Below are 27,864 nucleotides of genomic sequence, written 5' to 3'. Positions count from 1 at the left end.
GGAACAGTCCATAAAACCTAAAAGGCAGAATGAAAGGTTGACTTTCTCTGTTGCAAAAGCAGTCATTTTCAGTGAGAAAGAAGATGTAGTTTTAAAGCATGGAAAGCTTTAGAAGATATGAAAGGAAAAGAAGAAATTATTAATAGATTTGGCCGAGCTTAGGCTCATGGTGTTCTCTCCCAAGATGATTTGTGAGCAATACAAACATAACAAGCAAAGATTTGGATTTTTTTTTTCCACGATGCAGGACTTTACCCAAAGATTTAGAACTTGTTTAACCACCATTTATTGTTGCTAATAAACGGCGGAGCAGCTACGATGAAATATCTTGTCTGCAGGAAGTAAAGAGGAAAAAGAGGAAGAGAAGCTGATTTTATTACAAAGCGAACAGCTCTAGATGTGACTGTAATGTGCCCCCCTGGGGCAAGGTGGAACTGAGAAGCAAAATCAAAAAGGACATCGAGAGGGAGTGTCGTGAGAGGTGGGGAAAGGAGATGAGATGGAGACGATACTTTTTTTTTCAATTTCTAATTTTGGTTAGGAAAGTCAGCGTCTGTGGGTCATAGAGTCAGAGTGATGAATTGACTGAGGCTGTGGCACGGTGGGGTGAATAAGTGACTGCAGACAAGAGAAAACATCCACTTGGGCTGTATGTGAATGTGGTATACTTACAACCATCCAACATGTTGTATTAAACTGTGTAAAATATAGCAAGGGGTTGTTTAAGAGGGACTTCTTCTTATTCAAAAAATGTTGTTGCTGAAACCTCCAATTGACTGAAAGGGCAATCATTCAGCTCTGTGATTGAACAACGATTGATGCTATTAGCAGTAAATCATTGTGCCTGCCTGTACAAATGCGCAGTGCAACCATTAAAATAGCTGGTGCATGAAATAAAGTTCCTAAAGGCAGAGAGAGGGGACAGGGCAACTTTTTGACATATAAGCAAAATCGCCCAAGGAGCTCTCCATCATAGTTAACACTGAGGTCCTTACTGTTTTTACTATATGTCACAAGTTGGCAGTTAAGTTACACTGATAAAGCACAGAGGCGATGTGATAAAACGGCTCAAAAAAGTGATGATGAAGCAACTTCAGCTCTGCAGGGTAGATAAATAGAAGGGGTTTATAAGATGTGTCACCGCGAGCAGCCGAGCAGAGCAAACAAAACAACAGCTTAAAATATCAACATGACAAGGAATGTCACTGCCGCATCAGAATACCGGAAAAAATATGACAATGGACCCCTAAAAAAACAGACAAGACCAATGAAATGAGAAAGGATGAAACAGGTAAATATTAAACTGGAGCATATCAGGTGACAGTGTGTCTCTCTCACAATTAAAGACTGTCCTCCACTGCCCTCATCACTTTTTCTTTTTGTTTCTAAGCTTATCTAAAAACTGTCATAATAATAATAATAATACAAATAATAATGCTTTGTTCAAAATGAAGTAGAGAGAACCTCAAGGTGTGCTGAATTATGCGAAGGTGGGGTTTAATGTGTATGAATTTAACTTTTGATTTGTGAGGGAAGGACTGTATTATTTTGTTTCTCAAAAGTTACATAGCTTCACTTTAAATGTTCTGCATGAAATGAAGCTGTGATGAAAACATTGCTGGAATCGTGACAGTATGATGAAATTTCTGGGTTAACGCAGTTCAGGCCAGATCTGTTTGCTGGCCCTCCACGTGTCTAATCATGAAGGTCTCTATGTGGCATTTTGAACTTGCCAATAATCGTGTGTGCTTCGTGTGAATTGAGGATTCCCACAAAGATGGATGAAAGCCACTGTAGCAGATTATAGAAGAAGAGAGGCCTGAGAGGAGACTGGCATACAGAGAGAGAGAGAGAGAGAAATGAAGGTGGCCTTTCACCTGATAAATAGCCTGCGTCAACATCATTATGGGCAATATTACATCTGTGTGTGTGTATGTGTGTGTGCTCACTCCTAGATCACCAACATGGAGGATGATCCTAACTGGTACACAGCTGAGCTCCACAACAGAAAAGGCTTTGTCCCAAAAAACTACATCAACCTGCGGCCACACGCGTAAGTACACACAGCACACACACACACACACACACACACACACACACCCATGCACGTCTTCAGCTCATCTGTAAAGCAGTTGAATACATTTCACACGTCCAGCACTGGTCTATCTAAACAGCTCATCAGTGAGTGTGTGCAGCTCCAGGCGTTTTCTACTCTGCTTTGGACATCTGCACTCCGGCATAAGGCAGCCTACCCAAAGGAACACACTCACTCGCTGCCTTACATAATCACACACGGTACAGCGGTGTATGTACGTGTGTATATGTGTGTGTGTGTGTTTACAGTGAAGCTGCTGGTACACCCTGAATCTCCATCAGATGGTCATACACCAGCTGGGTTCTACTTTTCTACTTAGTTTAGACTAACACTAAACTGACAGCACAGCCATTACAGCGGCTCTGGCTCATTAATGAACACTGATGAACACTGGTCCATTCAGAGTCTGTGCACACTGTAGGGAGATGTGTTGTCTGCTGGGAAATGTGTCTATGAGTGTTCCTCTTTTTCCTCCAGATTTCTTCACAGAGCCACGAAATAGCCATGAAAAAAAAAACAAAAAACAAGAACACCGCGACCTTATGACCTCAACCAAGAGCGTCCTATAATTTGTCCACCATGATGGACGCACTCTCCTCTTATCTGAGTCATCAAACTGACTGTCGTTGCAGAGCGCAGGTTCACGAAAGCACAACATCATTTATGCAAGCCTTGCATCCGTGCAAACTGCTCTACTAAGCAAAACTAATGAGCAAAAAAATAAAATGAAAAATGACACCATTACTTACGCTCCGCCGCTGACAACTGAAATCCAGCATTTTGGGATTTGTGTTGCGTGGCTATTTAGCGCCGCGTTTAAAAATAACTTCACCAATCTGCTAATTTTACATATTTTCTTTCTCCCCCCTCACTCAACCTCTCTTTTATTTGTCAGCATTGATCTGCGCTGTGCTGAAAATAAAAACATCCAAAGTTATTACATTTCCAAACAAACTGCCTTCTCAAGTTCTTGTGTGCTAGGTTGTATTGTAGCTGCTCAAACATCTGATGAACATAGATCATACAATTAAAGCAGCAGCAGCATCGCTGGCCCCTTTCTTTCTTTCTTTCTTTCTTACGTTCTTTTTTCTTTCTTTCTTTCTTTCTTGCCTCCAGCTGGTTTGCCGGCCGTATATCTCGCGGCGTGGCCGAAAGTCGACTCAGACACAGGGAGTGTGGAGCTTTTCTGGTCAGAGAGAGTGAGAGCGCCCCAGGAGAGTTCTCCATGTCCGTCAGGTAGGAGATCATTCAAGAACTAATGAACTACATTTTACATATTTACATTCATTTTGTTCTCCTGAGAGCTAAAATTCACACACAGCTTCAATCTATGTATTCCTTTTTATTACATATCATTCCTACTCTTCATGTATTCTCTTATTACTGCAGCCACCCTGTTTCTGCACAGGGATGATTAAAGTTACATCCCATATCATCTAATGCAATCTCATTCACTTAGCAGATCCATGCAAACATATACTGCATGCTCACATGTCCCTTGTTTGTTAATTAATACATTCTGCATGTGCGCACGTACGAGCGTGCACGTAGTGTTTACGATGGTGGCAGGGGATCAGAGGAGCAGTCAGAGGGAGAGGGCTTTAGAGGATAAGGTGTGGGGTGGAGGGTAAGAGAGAGGATCTGCAACCCCTCTGGCCTGATGTGAGCTAATCCTCTCTGGCACGCCGCGGCATCTGGAGCTGCTGATGGGGGCCGATCGGTTGTCTTGTCGGGGGTGGGGGTGAGGGTGGTGGCAGTCAGGGGTGCAGCTGAGGCTTGGTGTTGTGGGGCTCGGGGCTGTGTGGGTATTGGAAGTGAAGAGTGTGTGTGTGTGTGTGGTTGGGGTTTGGTGGGGGGTATGGAGCCTGAAATTTGGTGTTAATAAAGGCCAGGTCTGGAACTGATGGTTGGCTCCTTGCTTGCAGCTGGAGGTGTAAGATGGCTCGAGTTAGGGGTTAAGAGTTGGATTTGTGGGTTGTTCAGCGGGTGGTTATGACAATGTCTGGGCATGACACTCTCTCCCAGTGGATTTGTCTTAGGCTTTTGGAAGCATTAATACAGGAGAGGGCAGGACAGGACAGGACGGGAACGAAACGGAACGGAACAGAAAGGAAAGGAAAGGAAAAATAGGTTGCTTGCAGTAAGAGAATCAAAGGGGAAAAGTATAGAAAAGTGAGGGAAGAGAAGGGAAGTGCTGTGTGTAAAACAGTTTTGCCAAGAGGGGACAGAGAGGATTTTGATGCTACTTGTGTTTTTTTTTTTTGTTTTTTTTTGGATGTTTGTTGACGTCTCTCTGGCTGTTATAGCTGGATGGTGCAGCAGCTTGAAAATTGGGTCAGGTGTTTGTCTGAGAGTGTGTGTGCGGTCTTTGTGTGCTGACGGCTCTCTTGTCAGAGGAGATGTCCTGACAGGAGTAACTGTGGAGATTCAGCTCAGCGCGGTCCGGCTTTGACGTCACGTCAGTCCGTGAAAATCAGATCCACTTTCACAGCCATGAACGGAGCCAGGAAAGGGACTTTGTTTCTTTATTTGTTGGAAGAACTGTGGGTGAAGTTAGAAATCATGCAACACCGTGAATGTGGGATAAGGTTCAACTAGAACTTTACTTTCATTGGAATGAACATCCCGTGCAGCAGTTTTCAGTTTAAATAGCTATGTAGCATTTCTGAACCAAGCTCTTTCATAGGGAACGGCTTTTTATATTTGATATTACACATATGTGTTTATTGATATCACATGATAATATAGTGACACCAAGGGTTGTTTTAAGTTTTATCATTCTGAAGACTTTAAATCACATTGTCTTAAATCGTCTTGGTTTCACTATGCCATATTGTTGTAGTGATATATAAATCTATAAATACAAAATTATAATTCATTATTACACACCAGAAAAACATAGTTGTTTTTTTATCATCACAGTACAATCAATAATGCATACTATGGCCTGGGTTTTAGAGAAATACCAAGGTCATGACTGTAAGTCCTCCCTCCCCAAGAAGAATTTGACCAGGCTCCAACAACCATGTCTCAAAATATAGTGAGTTTTATTTTTTTTTTACTTGTCAGTATTTGTGATTATTAACAAGTTTTGAGTGGTTTGTTCAGCCAAAGTGGGAGAATTTTCTCCCACTTGAGTGAAGGATTTAGAGTTTTGTACACTTAATCCTCAACTTTTCCTGAAAAATTCTAAATTTGGAGAAAAATGGTTTTCACTGGACAGTGATCCAAAACTAAATGCTGGAAAGAAAATAATAAATCCTGCATCTATTTATTCATTAATTTGTACGTCTAAATACTGAATATACTGAATCAGATATATATTAGCACCACCCTGTAAAATATCCACTGATGTAGGATGCAAACTTCCCACAGGGTTTTTAAAATCTCCAAACACCAATAACATGACCTCAGTATCCTCAGTGGTAGATACAGTTCTGACTGCTGACCTTTAAGGTGATGGGTCTTCATGAAAAATCACTCAGAGGAGCATTTTGTGGTCTGAAACAGACACATGATTGTGGGTCCCTCATTCAAAACACTTTTTGAGCAGAATACTTTTTGAAAGGTGGATATGAAAGAATATATGGCGGGGGAATAGCTTCAGATTGTGCCCAGTGGAACTGTCCCAATGGGTTATTTAGTAGTTTATTTTTGGAAAGTGGAGCAAAGTGACGCCAACCTCGACTTTTATAGAGAAAGATGAGAAATCCATTTTGCTTAGCTGGGCTTTCACAGATCTCTTTGATTCAGCAGCCGATGCACCCAAAGGATATATTTGATCTTTTCTGACTTTTTCACAATGCCATTGTATCGATCTATTCCAAAAAAGAATCTAACTATTTTTAAGTTAAGAAAAAGAGCTGAGGCAGGTTGACACAGTTTTAAGTAAAAGGCAGTATGTTGTGTACCTGGTCCCACGTTGTCAGCAGTGTGGTATTTTACAGATTCTTGCAGACAAGAGACAGAACTTTCATTTTATCTCAAATGGAAAATCTCACTTCCTGATTCACACTTTACCACAATCATGGTCAATACCTGTCCTTCCGCCTACACATTACACTCACGGCTTAATGTAACAACTATATGCACAGTCTCTGTGAGTCATCAAAAGACATTCTAGGAAATCAGTAACTAGAGCAAAAGCAGACAATGTATGTTAAAGGAAAGTCAATACACAGGTGTCTTTTATTTAGTTTGATGTTTTTTAGAGACATTCTAGTGTTTTCATTTTGTAAGAGCAGACATCACTTTCCTTTTGATTGCTTCATGTCTTGTGGTGTGACAGAGCTCAAGGTTGTTTCACCACACCTACGTCCTGCTTGACACATTTCATATTAAACAGTCAGCCCCCTTAATGCATACATACAAAAGCTAACAAACAACCATAACCAAAATGGTTTTCCTGTGGCCTTTGTTTTTTATTAGGTGAAGGTCGAGGAGAACAAAAGACATTTTCTTTGCTTTAACAGTCTGATGGTTTGTCTGAGCCAGCTGTGTTGTTTGTTTATGTGTGTGTGACGTGTCTCCAGCTCCGTGTGTTCACTCTTGTTATCCCGGGAGTTCAGTCCAGGTGCTTTTCCTCAAGACTGCAGCAGATTAATTCAAACCACATCTGTTGTTCTTGGTCTTGTGTCCACTCTAAGTTGACATTGTCAGTGGAAGAAAACATCCTCCTGGCCAACATTTTTGACATGGCCCCATATACAGTATCACTGACTCATGCTTCCAGTGGCTGATGGCTCATACAGTAAGCGCTGAACTGGGCCGTTCATTCAGCCCCCTTGTCATCAGTCATCACTAGTCTCTTATCAGGGTCATTACTCTAAAGAGGACCATTAAAGGGAAGTGACCCTAAGCTATGCTTATTTTACAGCTAAATAATCTTGTCCACGAGTTCTGTGTCCCATGAATGTCATCACTTCAGGGGGCAATTTCACACTAAGTGACTCTTGATAACCTTTCAAATAGCACTAAGTACTTTAGCTGGACAAATTAATACATGTGGAGAAAATGTGTCAAAGATATGCATGATACCTGAGAAATGAGTCAGTGCAATACTGTTTTGGAATAAATATACAGGACTGGAAGCAGTTAGCTTCATTTTCTGTCCAGGTGAAATTCTCCTTTAAGCTGTGTTCTTGCTTTATGAGAAAATCAATACCAATGCCACTCTAATGTCTGTAATATGAAGCAATGCCAGTGGGTAGTTATCTTAGCTTAGCACGAAAGCCCCTTGAGGTCACTTATTAATATGTTACTTTGGACAGAGCCAGGCTCTGTGTTTTCCCCTATTTCCAGTCTCTGTGCTATTCTAAGCTAACCGGCTGCTGGCTGTAGCTTGCAGACATGAGGGTTTCAGCAGCATACTCTCAAAAAAGCAAATAAGCCAACTATTCCTTTAAAGTTATTTGCAGACAATGAATAAATAAACAAAGGGCTGCTGGAGGGATTTGGAAATATCCATAATGAAGACATCTTTGCCAAATTGTGTAGCAAACACTGAAAGGCTGGTGCATTGGTCTTCTCTATTATCAGCTCTGCAGTTTACCTCATAGCTCAGTGGCTCTATTTAATACCACAGTTCAGTGACCAAAACACAGCTGAGAGAGACTTGAGAGAGACAGAGCCATAAATACAGAGAGAAATACAGAGGAGAGGGGAAAATATAAAGAGAGATGAAGAAACAGAGGGAAAGAGCAAGCAGCAGCAGCAGCAGATAAAATAGATAGGAAAAGCTTACAGCGGGTGGAGGGTGGGGGTGATTTAAGTTCTTATTTCTCTGTTTTCTCATGCTGACAGTAGAGCTAAAGTAAGACCAGCTGGTCCCCTGGGAGACAAACCCTCCAGAGGGGCTCCTCCTTTTCTTTCTCAGTTTCTTTTTTATTACATTTTTTCTCTCACTTAATTCCATCTTTACTCTATCCTCTACCTTTTCTCTTCTCTGGATCTATAGGGGTAACTAAAAAGTTGGGTAAAAATATAATGTCATAAAATCATAAATCCATCTTTCTTAAAAACCTTAAAGGCTCCTGTCTTTATGTAACTGACTTTTTATTTTGTTACCTTTGGATAAAACCAGGCTAGCTGTTTCTGCCAGTCTCTGTGCTAAGCTAAGCTAACAGGCTACTGGCTGTAGCTTTATATTCATCATTCATATTTTGGTATTAATATTCTCACCTAACTCTTGGCAACAAAGTTCACAAGTATATTTATCAACCTACCAAACTATGCCTTTTAAGAATTTACCAGGTAGCCTACAGCAGCAGTGCTAATTACCTTAACAAATTCACTACAGGCTGGGTTAACTAATCTCTTGGACAGTCAGCTAGACAAGATAAGTAAATCAGAAATTTTCATTATGTAGGGTTATACTGGACTGCAAAGCCACTAGAAACTGAAGTTATTTTCTAGTTTAAGTATATTACCTCTGTAGCTTATAACTTAAGGGTTTTTCTAAGATTACCAAAAAAGCCAAAAAAAAAAAAAACCTGTGGCTCTTTAGCTCTGTCTGTTGACATTTATCAACATGAACTAGATTATCGCTTCCCTCGAAGCAGCTCTGGCTCTGACAAACTATTATGTAACTACTCAAATCTATATTTATTACAGGGATTCCTTTATTGCAGCTAAAAGTTGCCAGTTGCTGATATGGGCTCCATTCCCTGAAATATATCTCAACCAGTGACAACAGCTTTTGTTCTAAGCCTGATTGTATCAGTCTGTCCTAATTTTCAGGTCTGACATGCAAGACTTCATGTTTAAATTCATTGTAAAAGGAGTTGAAAATGATACAGAGCTGTACAAGGAAAGTATTTTTTTCAAAAGCAAAAAACGAAGTTTTGCTCGTCTACATATAATCGATGTTTGTTTAGGGTAAGTGTCTGTTTTCTATCTGATGATAACTGATTCAAGAAGAGTGTCTTTCTCACTTTCTTGGGCTCATATCATTTCTGTCTGATAGGCTCCTTATTGAGCCGTCAACACGCTTTCGGCTAAATTGCCTCCACCAAACATCTTTTATCATTCTTGTCCTGATTCACTCCATCTCAGCTCCCTCTCTGCACCCTCAGAGCACACACACACACACACACCACACACACACACACACACACTTCCTCCCTCTCTCTTCATCCATCTATCGAAGCAGGTGACAGCAGTGCTTTTTAATGCTGCTCACTGACATGCTTGGCTGACATGCAATCACAGGATGACACACACTTACAAAAATCACACACACATAATGTAAATACACAGTAATGGCCACTATGACTCGCTGTCATACATGAGATACAAGCCATGGACAGGTAGTCACACACACACACACCAACAGACACATATGTCGGCACATGATTGTAATCTGTGATTTGCAGCCATCGCACAGACTGATACCTTCTTGACACGACCATCAGTTACTAACACACAGTCACAGAGTTAAATTGACAGCTGGAGGTGTCAGTGTGTCTGTGTGAAGTATTGCAGACATCTGCAGTGGTTTAAAAAACTGAACAGCAGATTAGAGAAGGGGGGCTTGCAGCAGAAAGAGACAGCGAGAACAGGGAAGTGAGAATAGATTGATGGAGGAAGTCGAGAGAAACATGGACAGATGACCTTCACGCATCTTGAATTGTGCTGGCACGGAGTAAAAGTTTTAAAAATAACTTCTGTCCTCATCTACAGTATATCTCTCGCTGTGGCTTCTATCGCTACATCTATTTCATTTTCTCTCTTTCAATCTTCCTCACTCTTGTTCTCTCTTAATCTCTCTCTCTCGTTTCCTTTTAGTTGGAAAAAGAACATAATCTCTCTATCGCTGTGGGCCTTAATTACACTGGATCAGGGAGATGAGAGGGCACTTGGAGAGTGTGCTTTGTGCATGTGTGTGTGAGAGAGAGAAAGAGTGTGTGTGATGAAGCTGAGACAGATGCTGTCTGTGTTGTTATAGCACACTGGTTCTCTAATATCTCTGGGTAATAATTAATAAAACCTTCAATAAGACATCACCTGACACAGATACAACATTTCATCTGCTTCCTCTCTTTGTCTTTTTCCTTCCTCGTTAAAACACCTTTTTTCACTTTTACAGACCTTTGCTGGTAACTGCTGGACTAAGATTAGGGGTAGTACATGATCTATACTGTGAATTTACATGTTACAACTCAGTGAGGTGCAGCCCAGATAGTATCTGTGTTATAACAGATTACACAAGTTTTGTTTGCGCTGCAGGGCAAACTGAGTGTTGAGATGTGATGCTGTGTTTTAAGTGTTGCTAAATATTTAAATGGAATCTGGTCAGCTGTACGGAGGGTGCCACAGGAATTCGTGGTTTGATTTTTTTTGGTGTGCTTAGCCAAAAGCGTCGCTACTGACACAACATGTAGAACTCATCTGCAAAATTCAGTATGAAAGATTTTAGACAGTTTTTTGACTCTTTTATTTTTTACTTGCTATAATGGCATGGCTACTATTGCCTAACACCAACAGGAAATATGAACTAGATGTGGTTAACAGGCCACAGCACCACTTAAAATGATGCTTTGTTTCCCTTTTCCTTCCTTCTCAGAATTTGAGGTGTTTCATTCTGCATTACATTATTTGTGAACCCCCTAAAGGGAAAGTCCTTGTCCTGTCAGCATCCTGTCTTTAATCTCTGCTCCTCTCTCCACCTTCCACAGTTCCTGTCCTCATAGATCCTGACTTATTGTGTCTCTGTCATCCGGCGCAGGCTTTGTCACGCTCGAGACAAACAGGCGCACAGGTGCACGGCTGGTGGCGGCAGTAACCGAGCCCCACCAATACGGTGCAGCAGAGGGCGCAAGACAACTAGAGACAGCGGTGGGGCTGATGGAGATCATTCACAGAGAAGATCTCAATTTTGTGTCGAGAGCGAGTGGAGGGATAAGGCTGGATGGAGAGAGGCGATGGAGACACAGTGGAGCAGATAACAAGAGGAATTGCGATAGGGAGGGAAAAGTTAGATAGAAGTCAGATAATGGATAAGAGTGAGAGGAATACAGACCCAAAGGCAAAGCAAAGGAAGAAAAGACTGACAGATAACACTGCCGCTCACACAGAATGAGTTAGCATTCAAAGACTACAAAGGCTGTTATAGTGTCAATCCAAAAAATAAGTCAAAAAACTTCACATTTGTCTTAAATTAATGTTTTGAACTGAAAGCACTTTTTTTACACTCTTTTTTTGGAGACTGACTTGGGTTTGAGAGGAGGGAAATAAGGACACGCGGGGTGAAACAGAGAAGGCAGAGAAAGAGGGGCAGGGTAGAGGTGTAGCTGAATGCCATCCAGTCATCAGGGAGTCAGTCCTTGCTTGTTCACAGAGCTCGGCAGCTGAATAGAGAAAGCAAATTCTGGCTGAAACAAGCCGTTGCTCATTTACTATCTCTGAGCTTTGAACAGCGCCAATTAGACTAGATAGAGGAATTCATTTAAAGGTTAAACTACAAATGCCAAATTGCGCTTGTTCTAGGGAAAAGAAATATTTATAGGAAGAATCTGCTAGATTTTAACTCCAATGATGTTACAACAAAAAAGGTGATAAAGAGGATGTTAACACTGTTTTTCCCACTTTTGACAAACATGGGAAATGAGATTTTAACAATCATTAACATAGGCCTAACACATACACCTACTCTGTGATCTGTTTAGAAATATGGGGGAGTCATATTGACTTCCGCCTGCATATTAAATGCGGTTATATAACAGCATGATCATGGTGAGATGTCCAGATTTCTAAAGATAAAGCTGGCAAGTTACTTAGCAACCACCACGGAGCAGGATAGGGGAGCAGGTATGATTGCCAATGAATACTGGCCAAACTCTTTTAATCACAACAATTAGGCATGCACTCCAACACTGTGGCTATTTCTGTTTATGTCATCTGATTTATTTATTTTTTTATTTTTTAGCTACACTAAATTAGTTTCTTTCCCCACATCAACCTTGTATTCATCAAAATCACTCGTGCTGGTACATAAATATTTTCTGTAATTTTCTACATTTGTTTCACATCATCTGCTTTGTACAGAATCCCCCAGACCCACAGAACAGCTCATGTAAATGTCATTGTTTCCTCTTTTAATTCCATAATATGACTCACACACACTAAAAAAAAAGGCTGCACTGGTAATGGCATCCATTCTCTACTAATTATGTTGATTTAGATTTTCCACATTTTTTCAGTGTGAGTTTCTCTTTATAAATGTACCAGCCTTGTAAGCTTTATTCTCTTGTTTTGTCTATTGTAGTCAACACTCAGGACTAATTGTGCCCGGTAGAAATATAGTATAGAAAATAAAAACCAATGAAAATAACGTAAAATGGGGAATAAAGGCAGCTCCAGTGTGTTTTGAGGAGGAAAAATGAACAAGACGGCACTGACTGCATGCCAGCCCTGACAGCTGACAGCTGTGGAGTTAAAGGGGGGGCTGTGAGGACCAAAGGCCAAGACTGTTGTTATCAAACTGAAGCTGCTCCAGATTTATTGTATGCAAAACGCAGTTTGTGATGTGAAGACACACTGGACTCTGAGACAGGAAGATCAGATGATGTTAATCTTTCTGTTGTGACAACAACAGGCTCAGGATACTGGTCACTTCCATTTTTTTACAGTCTGTAGCATCTATAATGACTTAGTGAATTGTGTTGATCACATGAACCCACTGAAGGCATACGAGGGAGTGGTATATCTTCATAATGCCCTTTTCAGATGAGAAACTATTGTAAAATTCTCTCCATCTCTCCGTTTATTTCCTCTGCAGTTATGGGGACCATGTTCAGCATTTCAAGGTGCTGCAGGATCGCTGTAGTCAGTACTACGTGTGGGACGAGCTCTTCTCCTCTCTCAACGAGCTGGTGGAGTTCTACCATAGCAACAGCATCGCTAAGGAGAGGACCGTCTTTCTGAGAGACCCCGAGCACTTTGCAAGGGTGAGCATGACTCTTTGTTTTTTAAAGCTATTTAGCCTAAAATACTTAAAACCACAAACACCTGACAATTTTTTTAGCTATTAACTACTAGCACAGCTACTAAAGCAAACAAGGCAAATAGCTCATTTTAAAACATGGCATTAGTTACATCTATTAGTTAAATATCAGGCTGAGCAATCATTTAATAATAAACAAAGCAATTAAAGAATATTTAACACATATTTTCCAAACTGTAACTGTGTAGTTCAGAATTATCACAAAGAATCATTGTAGTGTGACTAATTTAGAAAGCTTATGCTCAGATCACAGAATAATGAGACAATAATAAAATAATTATATTAACAAAATGAAATGATTAAACCTTCTATATACAGCATCAGCTGTTTTGGTTTTCTTAATTCTTATTATTCATACTACAACTCAGCAGGAAGTGCTGCTCTGTTCCCATCTGTCTCCTTTTGTCTCACTTTCCAGGAACTCACCTAAGTCCTTATCAATAATGTAGCACTATTTTTTTCTTAGCAATATAATTTTAAATTCTCCTCCCCTGAACCATTTAAAACACATCTGTTCTTGTCGTCATCTGTCTCATCATCTGTCTTCCATTTCCCCCTTCTATCTATGCTCTCACTGAAACTGCATTTTGACAAATGTGATATTTTTTTTTCAACCTGTTGTCAAGTCAGAATGTTAGGACAAACATAACAAGCTACCCAGGTATTCATATTTCATTTCGCAGTGACTTCAAGGCATAACCATTTTTTAAAATGGAGCTGACAGCTATGGGAACAGTCCATATGTTGGGGAAATTTCTGGAGCTGTGACTGTGGCAGCAGGGTTTGACGTGGAGGTGCAGCTTGTAATGAAAGATCACAGGACTGCCGCCAGTTAGGAGCAGAACCAAATCAGTCATCTTAGGCGCTGAGCCAGAGGGAGTGAACACCGCAGCGCTAAAGAAAACTGATTTTAAAGGCAATTATTTACTTGAGACATGATTTAGTTCCTTCAAGTCAAGTCTGGACAGAACATTAGTTTAGTTTGTTGAGTTTGGTCCAGTTTCTCTCTATAGGTCAGGCTGTCACATCTGTACTCTCATCTGTATCTCAAGCTCTAGGATCATTTGTTAACAATGTACTTTATTGTATCAATTAGATTAGATCTAATAACAGCACACAGTAATGCTCGGGAAGAAGAACTTGTCATCCAACCCAAAGGCGTTTCCCTTATTTCAACGTCTTCACAATACTTCCTTGTCAGGTTTAACAAGAGAAAATACAAATGACAGGTAGTTTCCATGATGGTGTCACCATGGGAGAAGCTGCTGCTGTTGTTATTGTGAACTCATTATGCAGACAAGATCACATTGCACTGCGACTATTCCTGGGAGCGGCAGGCAAGCTGCGCCCACAGGCAAACCGGGTCGCTACGGATGGATTTGATTCCAAAGCGGTGCTGACATGACAGCATGTTCGTATCACTGTAAAACCAGCCGCGTGCTAATACTTATCACATCATGTCCACTTCTGTAGCTCGGCACCTAATGAATGTTCCCTACATTCATTAAGGAATCAAAGATGCAGTGCTGATCACTGAGAGAAGTCAAACGTAAAGTCATATTCGGATAAGAAGAAGCTGCCACACAGAGAGCATATTTGATTTACAACTGGGAGGGTAAACACATATTTAGATGATTAGGAATTCAACAAAGAGAGCTGGGATTCCTGGGTGTGGATCGTTTTCTGTTGGGTTGTGCCTTCAATCTAATACCTGTTTCCATAGCAATGCCCAGAAAAATGTTTTGTATTGTTTTTTATGCACAACATTAAAACTCTTACTTCTCTTTAGTGCAGCGGAATCAACTGAGCCATGAGGATAGTTGGCTTTCTTTTTATACATGCTGGCAGCATGACTAAAAACAGTCCTGAGCAAAACATATACAGAACGACAAGAAAGAGGATGAATCAACATGACTTTCGATGATCCCCTGACTTTCCTTATAGTGCTATCATCAGATCAGACTTTTAATTTCTCTAATGTGGTTTATGGTGAAACACCAGCCTGAGCTGGACTTACGTTTTGTGCTAATAGCAAACATTTGCATGGTAACAGGATGATAAACTACCAAGAAGGGTCCAGCTGCAGCTTTACAGAACCTACAAACCATGCCTCCTACAAACAACATCCCCTTCAAGCCACGCCTGTTCTCATAAACATAACAAATTACTAAAACCCGGTCACTGACCCACAAACCGTATTTGGAACTTCCCACACATTAGCGCTGCGGCTGCAGCTGTAAATATTTGAAACTACCTGCTTAAGCCTAGAACACTAACATTGACTTTTGTAACACCATCACTAACGTCGGGTATATTTTACACAATGTAACATACCCCGAGAAAAATACTATAAGTACAACTACAAAAGTACAACAATACATGGCCTGAAAGTTGTTACCCTCGATTTAATACACGAACACTAACATTGGGTAAAATCCACCTGAAAAATATTCTACTCTCAATCACTAATGTCGAGTGCCTGTAGAAAAAACCAGGGATGGGAGCAGGGAAACACACCTACCTTCAATAACGTCAGTGAGCACCCTGAAGCTACCCAAGGAATATAGAGTCACTGAACTCTGCACGCACTGAACTCTTTAACAGAGACATTCATTTGTATTCATTCCCACGTAAGAACAGTATAATAGTAATACCAACATACTGTGATTCTCATGGCCAGCAAATTTTTGAAATTTGCACAGTAAAGAAGGGGATACATATTCTATAAAGCACTGCACTTAACTTTATTTTCATCTCATTCTGAAATTCCATTCAAGTCGAGGATTAACTGGATGTGACAAGATACATTTAGGTCACATTACTCATTAGAGATGCAGCTCATTATGTGTGGTGACTAATAAACCAGTTTAATATTGAATGTCACAATGCCACATGACCTCTGTGATCTAGTGTAACACCATTACCAGTTCTTCAGCTCTCTGTTTCACATTTAATTCAGATTTTAACTTCATTAGTGTGGGCAAAAATAAAGTTTTGTCTATTTTCCACATGGGAAATGATGGGAAAAATACTTGTAATCAAGTCTCAGAGCAGAGCTGCGTTTTCAAAGATGCAATTTGAATAGCAAATCAAATTTATATGAAAAAAGTTATAAAATTGCTTTGGAGATGTAAAACATTTCAGACCCAATGTGTTTGACTTCTGTAAAACATTTGTGGCCATTTTAATGGGTTCAGAAAGCTTTTAATACCGTTCTCCGTCGACCCATCAAACTAACATCTGATTTCCAAACAGTCCTGCAGATGAGGTCTGCTTGTGACCACTGCTTTTTTGCTTCTCCTCTGGTTCATTTTGCTGGAAAATTGAACCCTGCACTCAACTATCAGCTCTGCTCTCTGCATGCAGTAAAGAAAGAGTAGTGATGTGGCACCTGCATCTAAGGTTTTGGGATGCAGATAGCCAACTACTGCTGTTTTGTGGTATATCTGAGACAGTCAGATAGGAAGTAAGGTTAGGGTCAAATGAGTCAGTGTTATTAGAATTAAATTGAGAGAGGAAATGGCATCTAAACAGACATGCACATACATCCTGTGATGTGTTTATATATATCCAGAGGGTATTTTGTATTGGTATTTCTCTCACTTTTTTCCCCAGTCTGATGTGTGATCAGGTTTTAGTAAAAAGCTTGGAGCAGAATGACTGCAGTAATATGTCTTTACAAAAACAAAACAAAAACAATACCTGAAAGAAAGAAAGCTAGTTTCAAATGCACTGCCTGGAGTATTCTCATGCATTTTAAAGAATGCATGAAATAAAGGAATGAACACATAGATGAACAGAAGTTTCTAATTCTAAACAGAATAAAATATAGAGCACAATATCAATATAGTGGTTCATGACCACAAGCAGCAGAAGAATAATAAGTGATGGAATGTGTTGAGTAGAAAAGCTCTGTCTGAATCTTATGCTCTTTTGAAGATGATCCATTTATTGATCTTTGTGATGTGTGAGCTTTACTTCAATAAATCAGAGACCCCCCCCCCTAATTTCTTCATATACTTGCTGTTGTGTGAGTGTAATGGAGTGAATTTTAGCGCTCAAGCCAGCTGGACTCGAGTCTTTCATCAACTTTTATTTTCTGAAACTTGATTTTATAACTCAAACGGGGTTGTGTCGCAGACTGGTACTGTATGTCACTTGGTGGAGCAGCAGCAGACTTTCAGGATGAGGGTGACAGGTTTTTGTGATTTTCTAAAAACAGGGTTTTGTTTCACAGAGCAGCCTCTCACAAATTGACTTCTTGTTTTTAGTCACATCAGGCCTCACACCTAAACAGTTTCATACATGTTCTAAATCACTGGGGATGTTGCATAGTACATTCAGTCTTCTGAACAAATGCAACTGGAGCAGGTGCAAGGGAAGAATTTAGCTTTAGGGCATTATGATGGTAGTTAAATGGAAGATAATGACGGTTGTCCCATGGGAGACTAATAAACTGTATGACCTAAATACTGTCACAATCTAAATCTCTTTAATGTGAGCAGCTAACACAGTGAAACAACACCTGGTCTTTTTGAGAATTGAGTTCTCTAGTGTTCATACAGTAATTTATTAGGTAGCTGTGCCACCAACAGTGGTTATCATCTGTTCTTGGCTGAGGTGCTGGTGTTGTGACCTTTAACCTTATGTTAATCATATGGTAGCATTATAGTAAAATAATAACAGTAATTAACAGCTCCATCTGCTCACATTGCTATTTCAAAACTATCATTCTGTCATGATCAAAATAATCTTCTCTTCTACTATAGACCTGTAGTGGATCTATGGTCTGATGTGAATTCAAGCAAACTAATACTCTGTTAATCTGTTTCCTTTGGCAAAGCCTGTATGAAATATGAATAGTGGATACAGAACTAAGACAGATGCTTCATTATTTTCCTGCTTTAAGATTTTTCATCACCAATATAAAATGGATTGAAGACTTTAACAAGATGTTTATGCTTGTTAATTTTATTGCTATATTATACTCCACTTACTCTCTTTATTACATTTTACTGTGATGATAGACTCAGTCAATATGCACCGAATTCTTCAGTGAATGAACAGTTAGCAATCATCTCTTGAGCAGTGGCTCTTTAAATATGTTTTTTTTTTTGTCTTATCAATGGACGTCTATTCACACAGCTTTATCTTATCTGCAACTAATGATTGTATTAATTATTGATCAACCTGCAGATTATTCAGTTACTAGTTTTATCTGTAAACTGTCAGAAAACAGTGGGAAAGTCCATTGAAATCTCTCACAGCCCAAAACACCATCCACTGGTTATATCTGAGAGTGCAAAACCTCAAAAATATTCCATTTACAGTGACATAAAAGAAAAAGATTTTCTGCAGTTTTACTTTGGCAGTTTTGAAAACTGACTGAAACAGTGAACTAATTGTCAAAGAAGCTTCCAATTCATTTTCTATTGACTGATTTACACTCAACAGGACAATGATTATGCTGGAAGGTATGTTTTAATGTGTTGAATTAGTTTCTAACTGCTGTAGAATGAGTCTTGTAATAACTCTATTAAAGACTTCTCAGCTAAATTTTAGAAATCATATCAGACTTCCAACAAATGAAGACGTGTTTTATTTTCTATTCCAATATATTGTTTTGTTTGTTTGTTTGTTTTGTTTTGTTTTGTTTTTATTTCAGTCCCAAGTTAATTCCATATACAGAACAAAATTATATGAGTTACTGTGATTTGCCCCAGGTCAGAACAAATGCCATCAAATCAGGAACATGATTATTTAAGGTTCATTGTCACAGTAAATAATACTTATTCTATATTATTTGCCTGAGGTCTGAATGATGGTGGTCATAGGTCACCCTGTTGTTCTCTATTAATGTTTAGATCTAATAAGCATTGTGTGATAGGTGGGCTTTGTTTACATACAGCACATGACTACTGTCCTAAAATGTATTATGTATCCTCCTTTGGGCTGCAAACACTGAAACCTGGATTTGACCAATTAACAAACCCAGAATACTTGGAAAAAGATCCATGAATAAGTTTTACAATTTTCATCTATATAGAGATAGATAATCTTGTATAGCTATACAAAGCCATGCTATGTTTGCAACTGATACTGAGGAAGCAGAAGTGCTGGAGAGATGGAAAAGTATAAAAACAGAACAGATCAACCCCTGAAATCTTTGTTACAACCTCTTAATTCTCAAATTGTAAGTAACCTTGTATCATTCCAACAGTAGCACACTGGCTGTGACTGTTCTCAAACTATAGGTCACCATGTTCATCATGACCCAGAGAAATATATATCACAGTAATGCTCCATAGCTGAGGGTGGCGTGCTGAAGGTGCTGTGTTTACCTACATGGCTTTATAGCCTTAGAAAAAATCTGTCGCTCCACATCAGATCACAGCAGCTTAGTCATACCTTTATGTCTGTGTTCTTGTTTATTTTGTTGTTTGTAACTGTTTTAATTTGAGTCTTGAGGGGTAAATTACATTTTCCATGACCTATTTTAAAAACGCAAATGGACAATGATTTAGCAACGATCAAGCATCTCAAGCATTTTGTAAAGTTAAACCCATTGTCTGCCAAAATTATAACCTGTCCCTCACTGGTGACGTTATACAGGTTATGTAATATACTATAGGTTTGATGTTCAAGAGCTAAACCTTGTGCTAGAAATTGAGTCATTATTTCGGACTGATCTCAGTTCTGAATCATTTCAAATTTCCAAAAACTTCTCCCGAAAGTCTGTTTTTATCTTCAGCTTTAATCTTGCGGCAGAACAAAGAGAGCAAGGAGACAAGATCAGATATAACTCCATCCTACCTTGTCTGCATTGGCTTCTTAGATGTTCTGATGTATCAGCATCATCATCATCTGTAATCCAACTCACGGGTCTTTGTTATGCTGTAGTCAGGTCTGCAGATTAAAGCACATTTGAAACATTAAATTTAGCTCAGGTCCCAACTGGCTTTTTGACTGTCATTTTGCATAAAGTCACCGTCAGCTGGTCTCTGTATCTGTGGGGCTTCGTCTCGGCCTTCGGCATCAACAAACCTCAGACGCCCATTGCATGGATTTCACTGAGCGCGGTCTCCACACACCCTTACGACTCAGCCTTCACTCTACTGAGGCTTCACTTACAGAAATAATGATCTACTTAATGTTAATGGTAGATGCAGTAAACCTTTCCTACCCTTATGGGTTGGTCAAGTATACATAGATAGAAAAATATTAAATATTAATAGAATACCCATTTCTTCTGTTACCAGCATACAGTACCACTGCAAATTTAGGCAGTGACACTAAAAGCATAAAAATATAAGGAAAAAACAGTTCTTACATCGCTCCCTTTAGACCTTTAGATTATTAAATGAATGCATGAAAACAAGGTTACAGAGTCTTAACTTCAACCCATGTACTGTAAATGATTCATGGAAATATTGTCTTGGGCTGATTACTCCCTGTTTGACTTGTCTTTCTCACAGTTTCTGACACCGCCACAATAGTTTCCTTTTGTTTTTGACTATATGGGCCAGTTCACAGACATAAACTAAGTCTGTCGAGGACCAATTCCATCGTCGAATCACGTTGCGTTGCTTTTTTGTGTCATCCTTCCCATTGTACAGTTAGTCTTTCCAAGCTAATTCCACATCAGCTTATTACATGGCCCTAGATCGCTTCTTATCTCACTATGGCAGGATGGGAAATAATTCTTAGTGGGTTTTTTTTTTGTCATTTCTTCCACCAACATATCCCCCCATGTCCTTGTGTCTCTAAGCTTTTTCTTCAAACATTGTTCATTGCAAAACTTTGCTCTCTTGACACCTTGTCATTTTCAAGTGGAAACAGAGGCACTTTTTTCTGCTTTAAAAATGTGTGTGTGTCTGTGTCTGTGCAGAGACAAATCTAGTACAAAGCTGTAGTCCATTGATGTTGCGGAGTAATTTGTTCCACTGTCAGCACTCGCTCTGGGTTGGAGCGGGCGCTGGAGAGGAGGCTGATCACAGGGCAGCCGAACGCAGCTCAAACAGAGGGTCCATATTTCTCCACCCGAACCATTTCTCCTCACAAGCTGGGGCAGAGAAATGAATGGGTTCTCCCTGCGTATTAACACAAAAGTCACAGGTGTTGCACATACAAACTCATACACACACCCGAGCAAACAGGGGCCTGCACACACATGCTCCCTCACGCCCAAACACTTGGAGTTTAGGCAGAGTGTACGTGCACGCACACACAAACTAGAAGTCTAGACTAGATCAGCGAAACAATAAAGGATAAGACCATGAGGATTTTATAGATTTGTGGGATTGATAGATTGTGTCTGCATCTCTTGATCCTAATCCTGCTGTCTGGTTCGTGATTGCACTTGTTTATGTGTGTGTGCCTACCTCTGCCTAGATGCTATAACACTGGGCTTTGGTCTAAAACAGAGCACGCCGCAGAAATAAAGCCCAGAATTGCAACACAGATACCTATCATACGCATGATACATAAAGAAATACAATATTGGTATTCTTCCCAATGTCTCTGCTCCCTCCCTGTTCAGATCACATTCGCTTTTCTCTGTGGGAGTACAACTTGACAGCTAAGAGGTTAGTTAAGTTCAAGACGCTCTCCTTAAAATAGCCGCTTTTATTCTGCTACTCTTAAACTGCTTTTACTTCTCGAGTCAACAGAGATCAGAGGAAGGCCGGCTATCAGGGGAGAAGAAAAGCAATACTTTTTGTGATCTGAAAGAAAAACGCAGTGAGACGGTACGAAAGCACATCATTTGTGGGCTGAATTGAAAACAGTTCACCTTGCCGTGGACCACTGTTTAACACAGAGAGAGCTGTTTTTAGTACGTATATGTTTATAGGTGTGTGCTCTTATCTCGCCCTAACACACATCACACACTCTACCTGTCTCTCCCTGTATTTTACTCTCTCTTTTTCTCAAATCACTGTTTTGTCATTTATTCTGTTTAAAGCTGCTCTGCTCTGATAAGGCCCACATGTAACCAATAGTGAACAAAGTTTATGAGAGGAAGAGCTGCACAGCCTGATTTACATGGTTCATGAAGTTGTACATGCTGAAGTTTCTTGAAATACACACCCTGTTCAAAAGCCTAAACCACAGAGTGATTAGTGGTTTTATATTCCCTGTGAAATAAACTTTTGTTGTCACATAAGGACACATTTGGTATAAATTACATTTCATACGATCAAGTTGGGAGTGGCAGTAGAAAACTGTAATGTGTAAATATGGACTAGCTGGCTTCTTTTTTTTTTTATCCACCTACCTACCTGTTAGTTTGTCTTCCAGCCTGTTCACCTCACCAACTCACTGTCTGTGTTTCAGTATGTCTGTTTCCAGTTTTTATGCCAAGTTAACTGACTGGTGGCTTCACATTTAACAGACAGGGATGGTATCATGAGAGCGAGACATCTTATATCTACCTATAATTAATCAATCAGAAGAAAATATTATCAGTCATCACTGAGTATTTGTGGTTTATATAGTCTCATGTTGATATTTTTCTTTGGTCTGTAGCGCTGCTGCTGTCTTGGTTAGAATTCCCATGTTAGAGACAGCAAACCAAAACTGCTTGTTTAAATATAAAACAATGCAATAAGTTGGTCATTACAAAAAGACAAAATAAAGTTTTAGGCCTTTTATTTCCACTAACTCCTCCAAATAGAGTGTCTCGTCAAAGTCTTGGTTTGAATTACTAATTTAACTAATAATTATTAAACTAGTTAGCTGCAACAAGCACAGATCAGGTAGTTAAATTTGTGATCGCAGACTGATGACATGTTTTAGTAAAAGTATGTCATCGGTCAGTCATTACACATAAAAACAAAACATATTAAGTCACACCCACAATGCTAATTCAGACTGATGACAGGGGATGTGGAGAGAGACGCAGCACAGAAAACTTGTTTGTAAGTTCAAGCTAATTGCTACATCATTTCTTTTAATAGGCTGTAAAATTCTATAACTTTTCTATTCAATAAACTATCATTCAGCTGGTTTGCAAATGTTTCATGAACCTGTGTTTGATGCCACTGCCACTGTCCATAACAGAGGGGTTGTTTTGAAGTAAATGGTGCTCCCCTTTGAAGTTCCCTAACATTTCAGTCCTGGTTGATTTGGCCTCACTCAGAGTTATTGGTGGTAACAGCGACACTCCTTAAGCAGTTACATTTGAGAATTACAACAGAGGAGCAAACAGTGCATCTGTTTATAGTGCAGCCAAACAAACTTGACAGAGGTCAGTCAAAGTCAGTCAATAACCACATGATTTCATGTTTCACATCACATTGAAAGCTTCGCTGTGTTTTGGTAGTTGAATGCTTTTAATGTGAAGCAGAAGTAAGGAATGTTGATTTGCATTAACTGCAATTTATTATAGCTCTGGCACAGCAGTATAGTTAATTGCTTTATTATCAGCTTACTTCACTTACTCTTACTCTGATAAATTTAACTGTTACTGCTCTCATCCCCTAGCCAACCTCTGGGGTCATAACAGAGATTAACCAGTAGCAGTGAGGCTGATTTTTAAAATTAAAAACAGTAATGTTAGATTACACATTGTGCAAAGACAATTTGAGGCAAGTGTGGCGGACTCCGCCACTAACAATGAGACCTAGTATAGAGAGGTACTTACAGAATGTAAATTGAACAGCTATTGTTTCAAAAATGAAATAATATTTTTAAAAGAGTGTGATTTCATGAATATCCAAAAAATAACAGTGAGGTTCCATTTTTCTGTTTAAACTGCACTACCTGTAATTTCATATAGCTAGTTTTTATTAACTTTCTCTTCTTTTCTTCTCCCTATTTCCCTGTTTTTCTCCTTCTCTTCCACAGCGTCCCCATCATGCACACGCTCTCTTCGACTTCACGCCCCACCACCCTTCCCAGCTACGCTTCCTGCGTGGTGATGTCATCGAACTCATTGATTGCTCCGATTCACTGCGCTGGAGGGGCCGTTGCCATGGGCACGTGGGCTACTTCCCCCCGGAGTACGTCCAGCCTATTTACCATTGCCAATGACCTGATGTGTCAGTCAAAGATGGAGCCATTCCCACAGGTTCTTCAACGAGCCGTCTTGACCCCATTCCTCACACTGCTCCCCTGCTCTGCACTTGCCCATTAAATTCTGGAGCAGATGACAGCTGAGTCGCCGCTGAACTGCTCATATGTTACTGACTCCTCCCATTTTCCTGCGATGTCACATGTCAATCACATGCCTTGCCCAATCAGCTGCTATAGACTCACCAATCGCTTCCACCTGATCCTACAACTCCACTTCTCTTTAATCATGTAAAATAAAAATAAAAATCCAGATATGGACCTTTACACTGTGGAGAACTCACACACACATATACACACAAACAGACAAACGTATACACACATACTCCCAGGCATAATCATTTATTACAGCTTATCAGCACTGGTGCAGGCTAAATAAAAGAAACACACACACACACACACCACACACACACACACTAACCTGATGAAAAAAAATGAAGAGTGTGTGGCCCATGGGAGCTTGTGGAGGAAGGGCAGGGTTTTCTCTGCTGCAGATGAGTCAGGATTTGCTCCAGTATTTTGCAGTCGTTCCCACGAGGAGATCCGGTGAGCTGAGCAGAGAGAGACACAGAAGAGTCATTGTGTTGTGAATATTTGGGCCAGACACTCTGTGGATACTGACACAGCAGATTCCTCTCTCTCTCTCACCGGGCTGGTGTTGTGTGAGTGTGACTGGAGGGATTTGTGTGTAAAATGTGGGTCTGAACACATGTAAATCTACAACCTTTATGTATGTTTATGTTTATTATGTGGCGATAGGAATGGGCATGTGTGAGTTTGGGGATGCTGATTATGACTGTGTGTGTGTGTGTGTGTGTGTGTGTGTGCTCTGTGGACCAGTTAAAGGCAGTTACAGTGTTCCAGTGACCAGTGAGACTAATACTGCCCGGACGCCACTTTGTTTTATAATACATAGCTTAAAATGTAATATGCTAAACTGAATTTATGGATCATTTGTTTGTTTCTATGTATTTATTCTCATTCATGTGTAATCTTAGAAGACATATATTACATGTCAGGTTAAACATTGTATAAAGCTTTTGTTTCTGTTGCAACAAAGAGTTTAAGAAAACCACATTTTATGTGACTAACAGTGAGAACTAGGACTGGTCTTCCTTAACCTGTAATGACAAATCATTCAAATAAAGTGATACATTTACCTCTTTGAACTTGAAGCTTGAACATTATTGTTCAATAACATTAAAATGTTTGTAATAGGAATTTATCTATTTAAATAATACAAACAAATGGGGTACACAAAATACCATGAACACGTGAAACACTGCTGCAGAGGCGGATTAAGTGAGGTTCCACCTGATAATATTTATGATCCCTTCTGAATCTTGTAGCCAACTACTGTATATGTCCACCATATTGCTATACTTTTACATTATGATCACTGTTCCTCTTTGCTGTTGTTTGTCTGTTTGTTTGTCATACATTGTCGACCTCAACAATTTTGTAGGTTTTATTTATTTATTTTTTTTGAACTCGTCTGCAGTTACAGCCTCTGAATCACAGCCCACATTTCTTATTTTTGCAACAATTCCAACAGAATAATGAAGTGAAACAATGCACACAGCACAGCACTTTATGACACATTTTGTGCCATGCAGTCCTATTTAATGAATGAAATTTCATGCTCATAATGCCACTTTATTTCACAAGTAAAGTGCAATTTCATGACATTTGCCATGATATTTGACACAGAGCAGAGAATGAAACCGTGCTTTTTGGTCATTACTGTACAGTACACACAAGCTGTCCACCAAATGTCACAACTGAGCACTTAATTGCATAAAATCCATTTTGATTAGTCAAATATTTTAATAATAGATTCAAGTAATTTATCAAGTAAGAATGGCCCCAGTTTCTCTTTGTCGCTCTGTTTTACATCCTTGTGAATAAAATGTCTTTGCATTTTGTTTTGTTGTTTGGATAAAACCAACAATTTGCAGACATTTATTTGGCTCTGTAACTAAATGATTCATTTCAAATAAAGATAGGGTTGATTTAATTGATGATTAAAATAATCATTGGTTGCAGCTGTCCACACAACTTTGTGACTACTACTACTACTATTATGAAATTAATATGTTAATAATATTCTAATTAGTGTGTGACAGCATCGTACTGTCTCACAATGAACTATGTACATGCCAGCGGAGATCTCATTGTCATTTAATTATTGTTGTCAACATAACATTAGTTCACGTCTGAGTGTGTTTATATGTGTGTGTCTGAACAGCACTTAAGCTGTTGACAGACAGACATCAGACGTCATTATGTATGTCAGTGTGGTGTACTCTGAAGGTTGACTGGTGCTATGTGAGGAATGCGGTGCTGCTTCTTTCACTAGGAAATGAAGCAGGAAACAGGGTTACATCCTTTAATTCCCCTGGACTGACTTACTTATGTTCTGTGTTCTTTCACTCCTTTGTCTCCTCTTTGTCTTTCTTCTCTTTCTTTTTTTTGTCAAACAAACCACTTTCTTCATTCCTCCTGACAGAGTCACCTCTGGCTTGCCAATGACAGTTAGTCAATAAACCACCGGATATCCAGCAGAGGAGTAGACGAAAGGAGTTAAAGGTGTAACCAGAAATAGTGCTGCTCCTTTCTGTTCTGTTTTAAAACTGCACAGTCATTTTGAAGTGTGTGTGCGGCAGACAAAGGGCTGCGCTATGTGTGTGTGCGAGACAGACCGACACATTTATGATGACATATTTGTGTCATACACTAGGAGTGAGACAACATAAGAATACTAAACGTCACTGACACGCTGTCACAAAGCAAAATGCTCAGTTAAAAGTAACAGATGAGAACAGGAAAGTGCGGTAGACAGACAAAGAGTGGAGCTGTGAGATAGCATCGAAACAAGACAGGGTAGAGAATAAGAAAAATCTTAAAAAGTGAAAAATGGGGATCGGCGAGAGACGATAAAACAGAGCGGAGGATGCAGAATACTGATGAAGTATGGAAAGGCAGGGTGCAGAAGCCGTGTGTCAACTGTACGCATGAGAGTGACAATAAAAGAGCAAGCAGCGAGGGAAGGTGTGTGAGCTGTGACATCAGTGATATTCACAGGTGTTAGAGGCCAATACAACTAAACAGTTGAACCAGTTCGACTGAGTGACAGCCTCTGGCTGTTGAAGCTCTGACAGTGAGAGGAGAAATAACCACAACCAGCCTGCAAACCAGTCCAACACTCTTTATACCAACAGAACACTTGATTAGATAATTAGGCACATGAGCAGCTGAATAAAACCAAGGATGAGATGGACAATGGATGAATCAGTAAGTAAGATTCAGTGAGTGACTAAACATGTGATGCTCAGTGACAGCCAATGTAAATATTTAAAGCTTCCTCAGGTAATGCTGCCCTCAAGAAGTCAAGCCGAACTCTATCGCATCCCTCCATCCTACACAGTTCAGCCTCTGCAGCCTGCAGGCCTGCAGGGGAGGGTTACAGCGTTTGAAAAGTCGGCAATACAGCCAGCTTCCATCTACCATTCAGAGACTGACCTACAGCATACTCTGTGTGCAACCGGCTGAACCCAAATTATTTGTGTTGTGAAATGAGACTGCTCTGTCACTACTGTAACATGACCTCTGTAAGGAGGCTTTTTAAGGGTGTGTTGCTTTAGATAGCAGAGTTATGAAAAACAATCTAGGAGGCCAATTTGAGTAATATATCTTT

At 39.8% G+C, this 27,864-nt stretch overlaps 2 protein-coding genes across 2 annotated transcripts in view; one reads left to right on the top strand and one right to left on the bottom strand.

Moving 5' to 3' along the window:
• Positions 1-19,932, bottom strand: part of epn2 (epsin 2) — a 54,207-nt gene extending 34,275 nt beyond the window's left edge. The window contains exon 1 of the mRNA XM_018672839.2: positions 19,911-19,932. The gene's annotated coding sequence lies outside the window, so the exon portion shown is untranslated. The remainder of the gene's footprint in view (positions 1-19,910) is intronic.
• The window catches only part of grapa (GRB2 related adaptor protein a), a 28,748-nt gene extending 3,412 nt beyond the window's left edge, over positions 1-25,336 (top strand). Inside the window, exons 2-5 of the mRNA XM_018672843.2 lie at positions 1,956-2,053; positions 3,212-3,331; positions 12,873-13,041; positions 23,943-25,336. Coding sequence (XP_018528359.1) covers positions 1,956-2,053; positions 3,212-3,331; positions 12,873-13,041; positions 23,943-24,128 — 573 coding nt within the window. The 3' untranslated portion in view covers positions 24,129-25,336. The remainder of the gene's footprint in view (positions 1-1,955; positions 2,054-3,211; positions 3,332-12,872; positions 13,042-23,942) is intronic.
• Positions 25,337-27,864: the final 2,528 nt, after the last annotated feature.

This window comes from Lates calcarifer, linkage group LG11 (assembly GCF_001640805.2).
Source record: "Lates calcarifer isolate ASB-BC8 linkage group LG11, TLL_Latcal_v3, whole genome shotgun sequence".
NCBI classification, from domain to species: domain Eukaryota; kingdom Metazoa; phylum Chordata; class Actinopteri; family Centropomidae; genus Lates; species Lates calcarifer.
The sequence above is the reverse complement of the archived record's forward strand: the minus strand, read 5'-3'. Positions and strand labels throughout refer to the sequence as shown.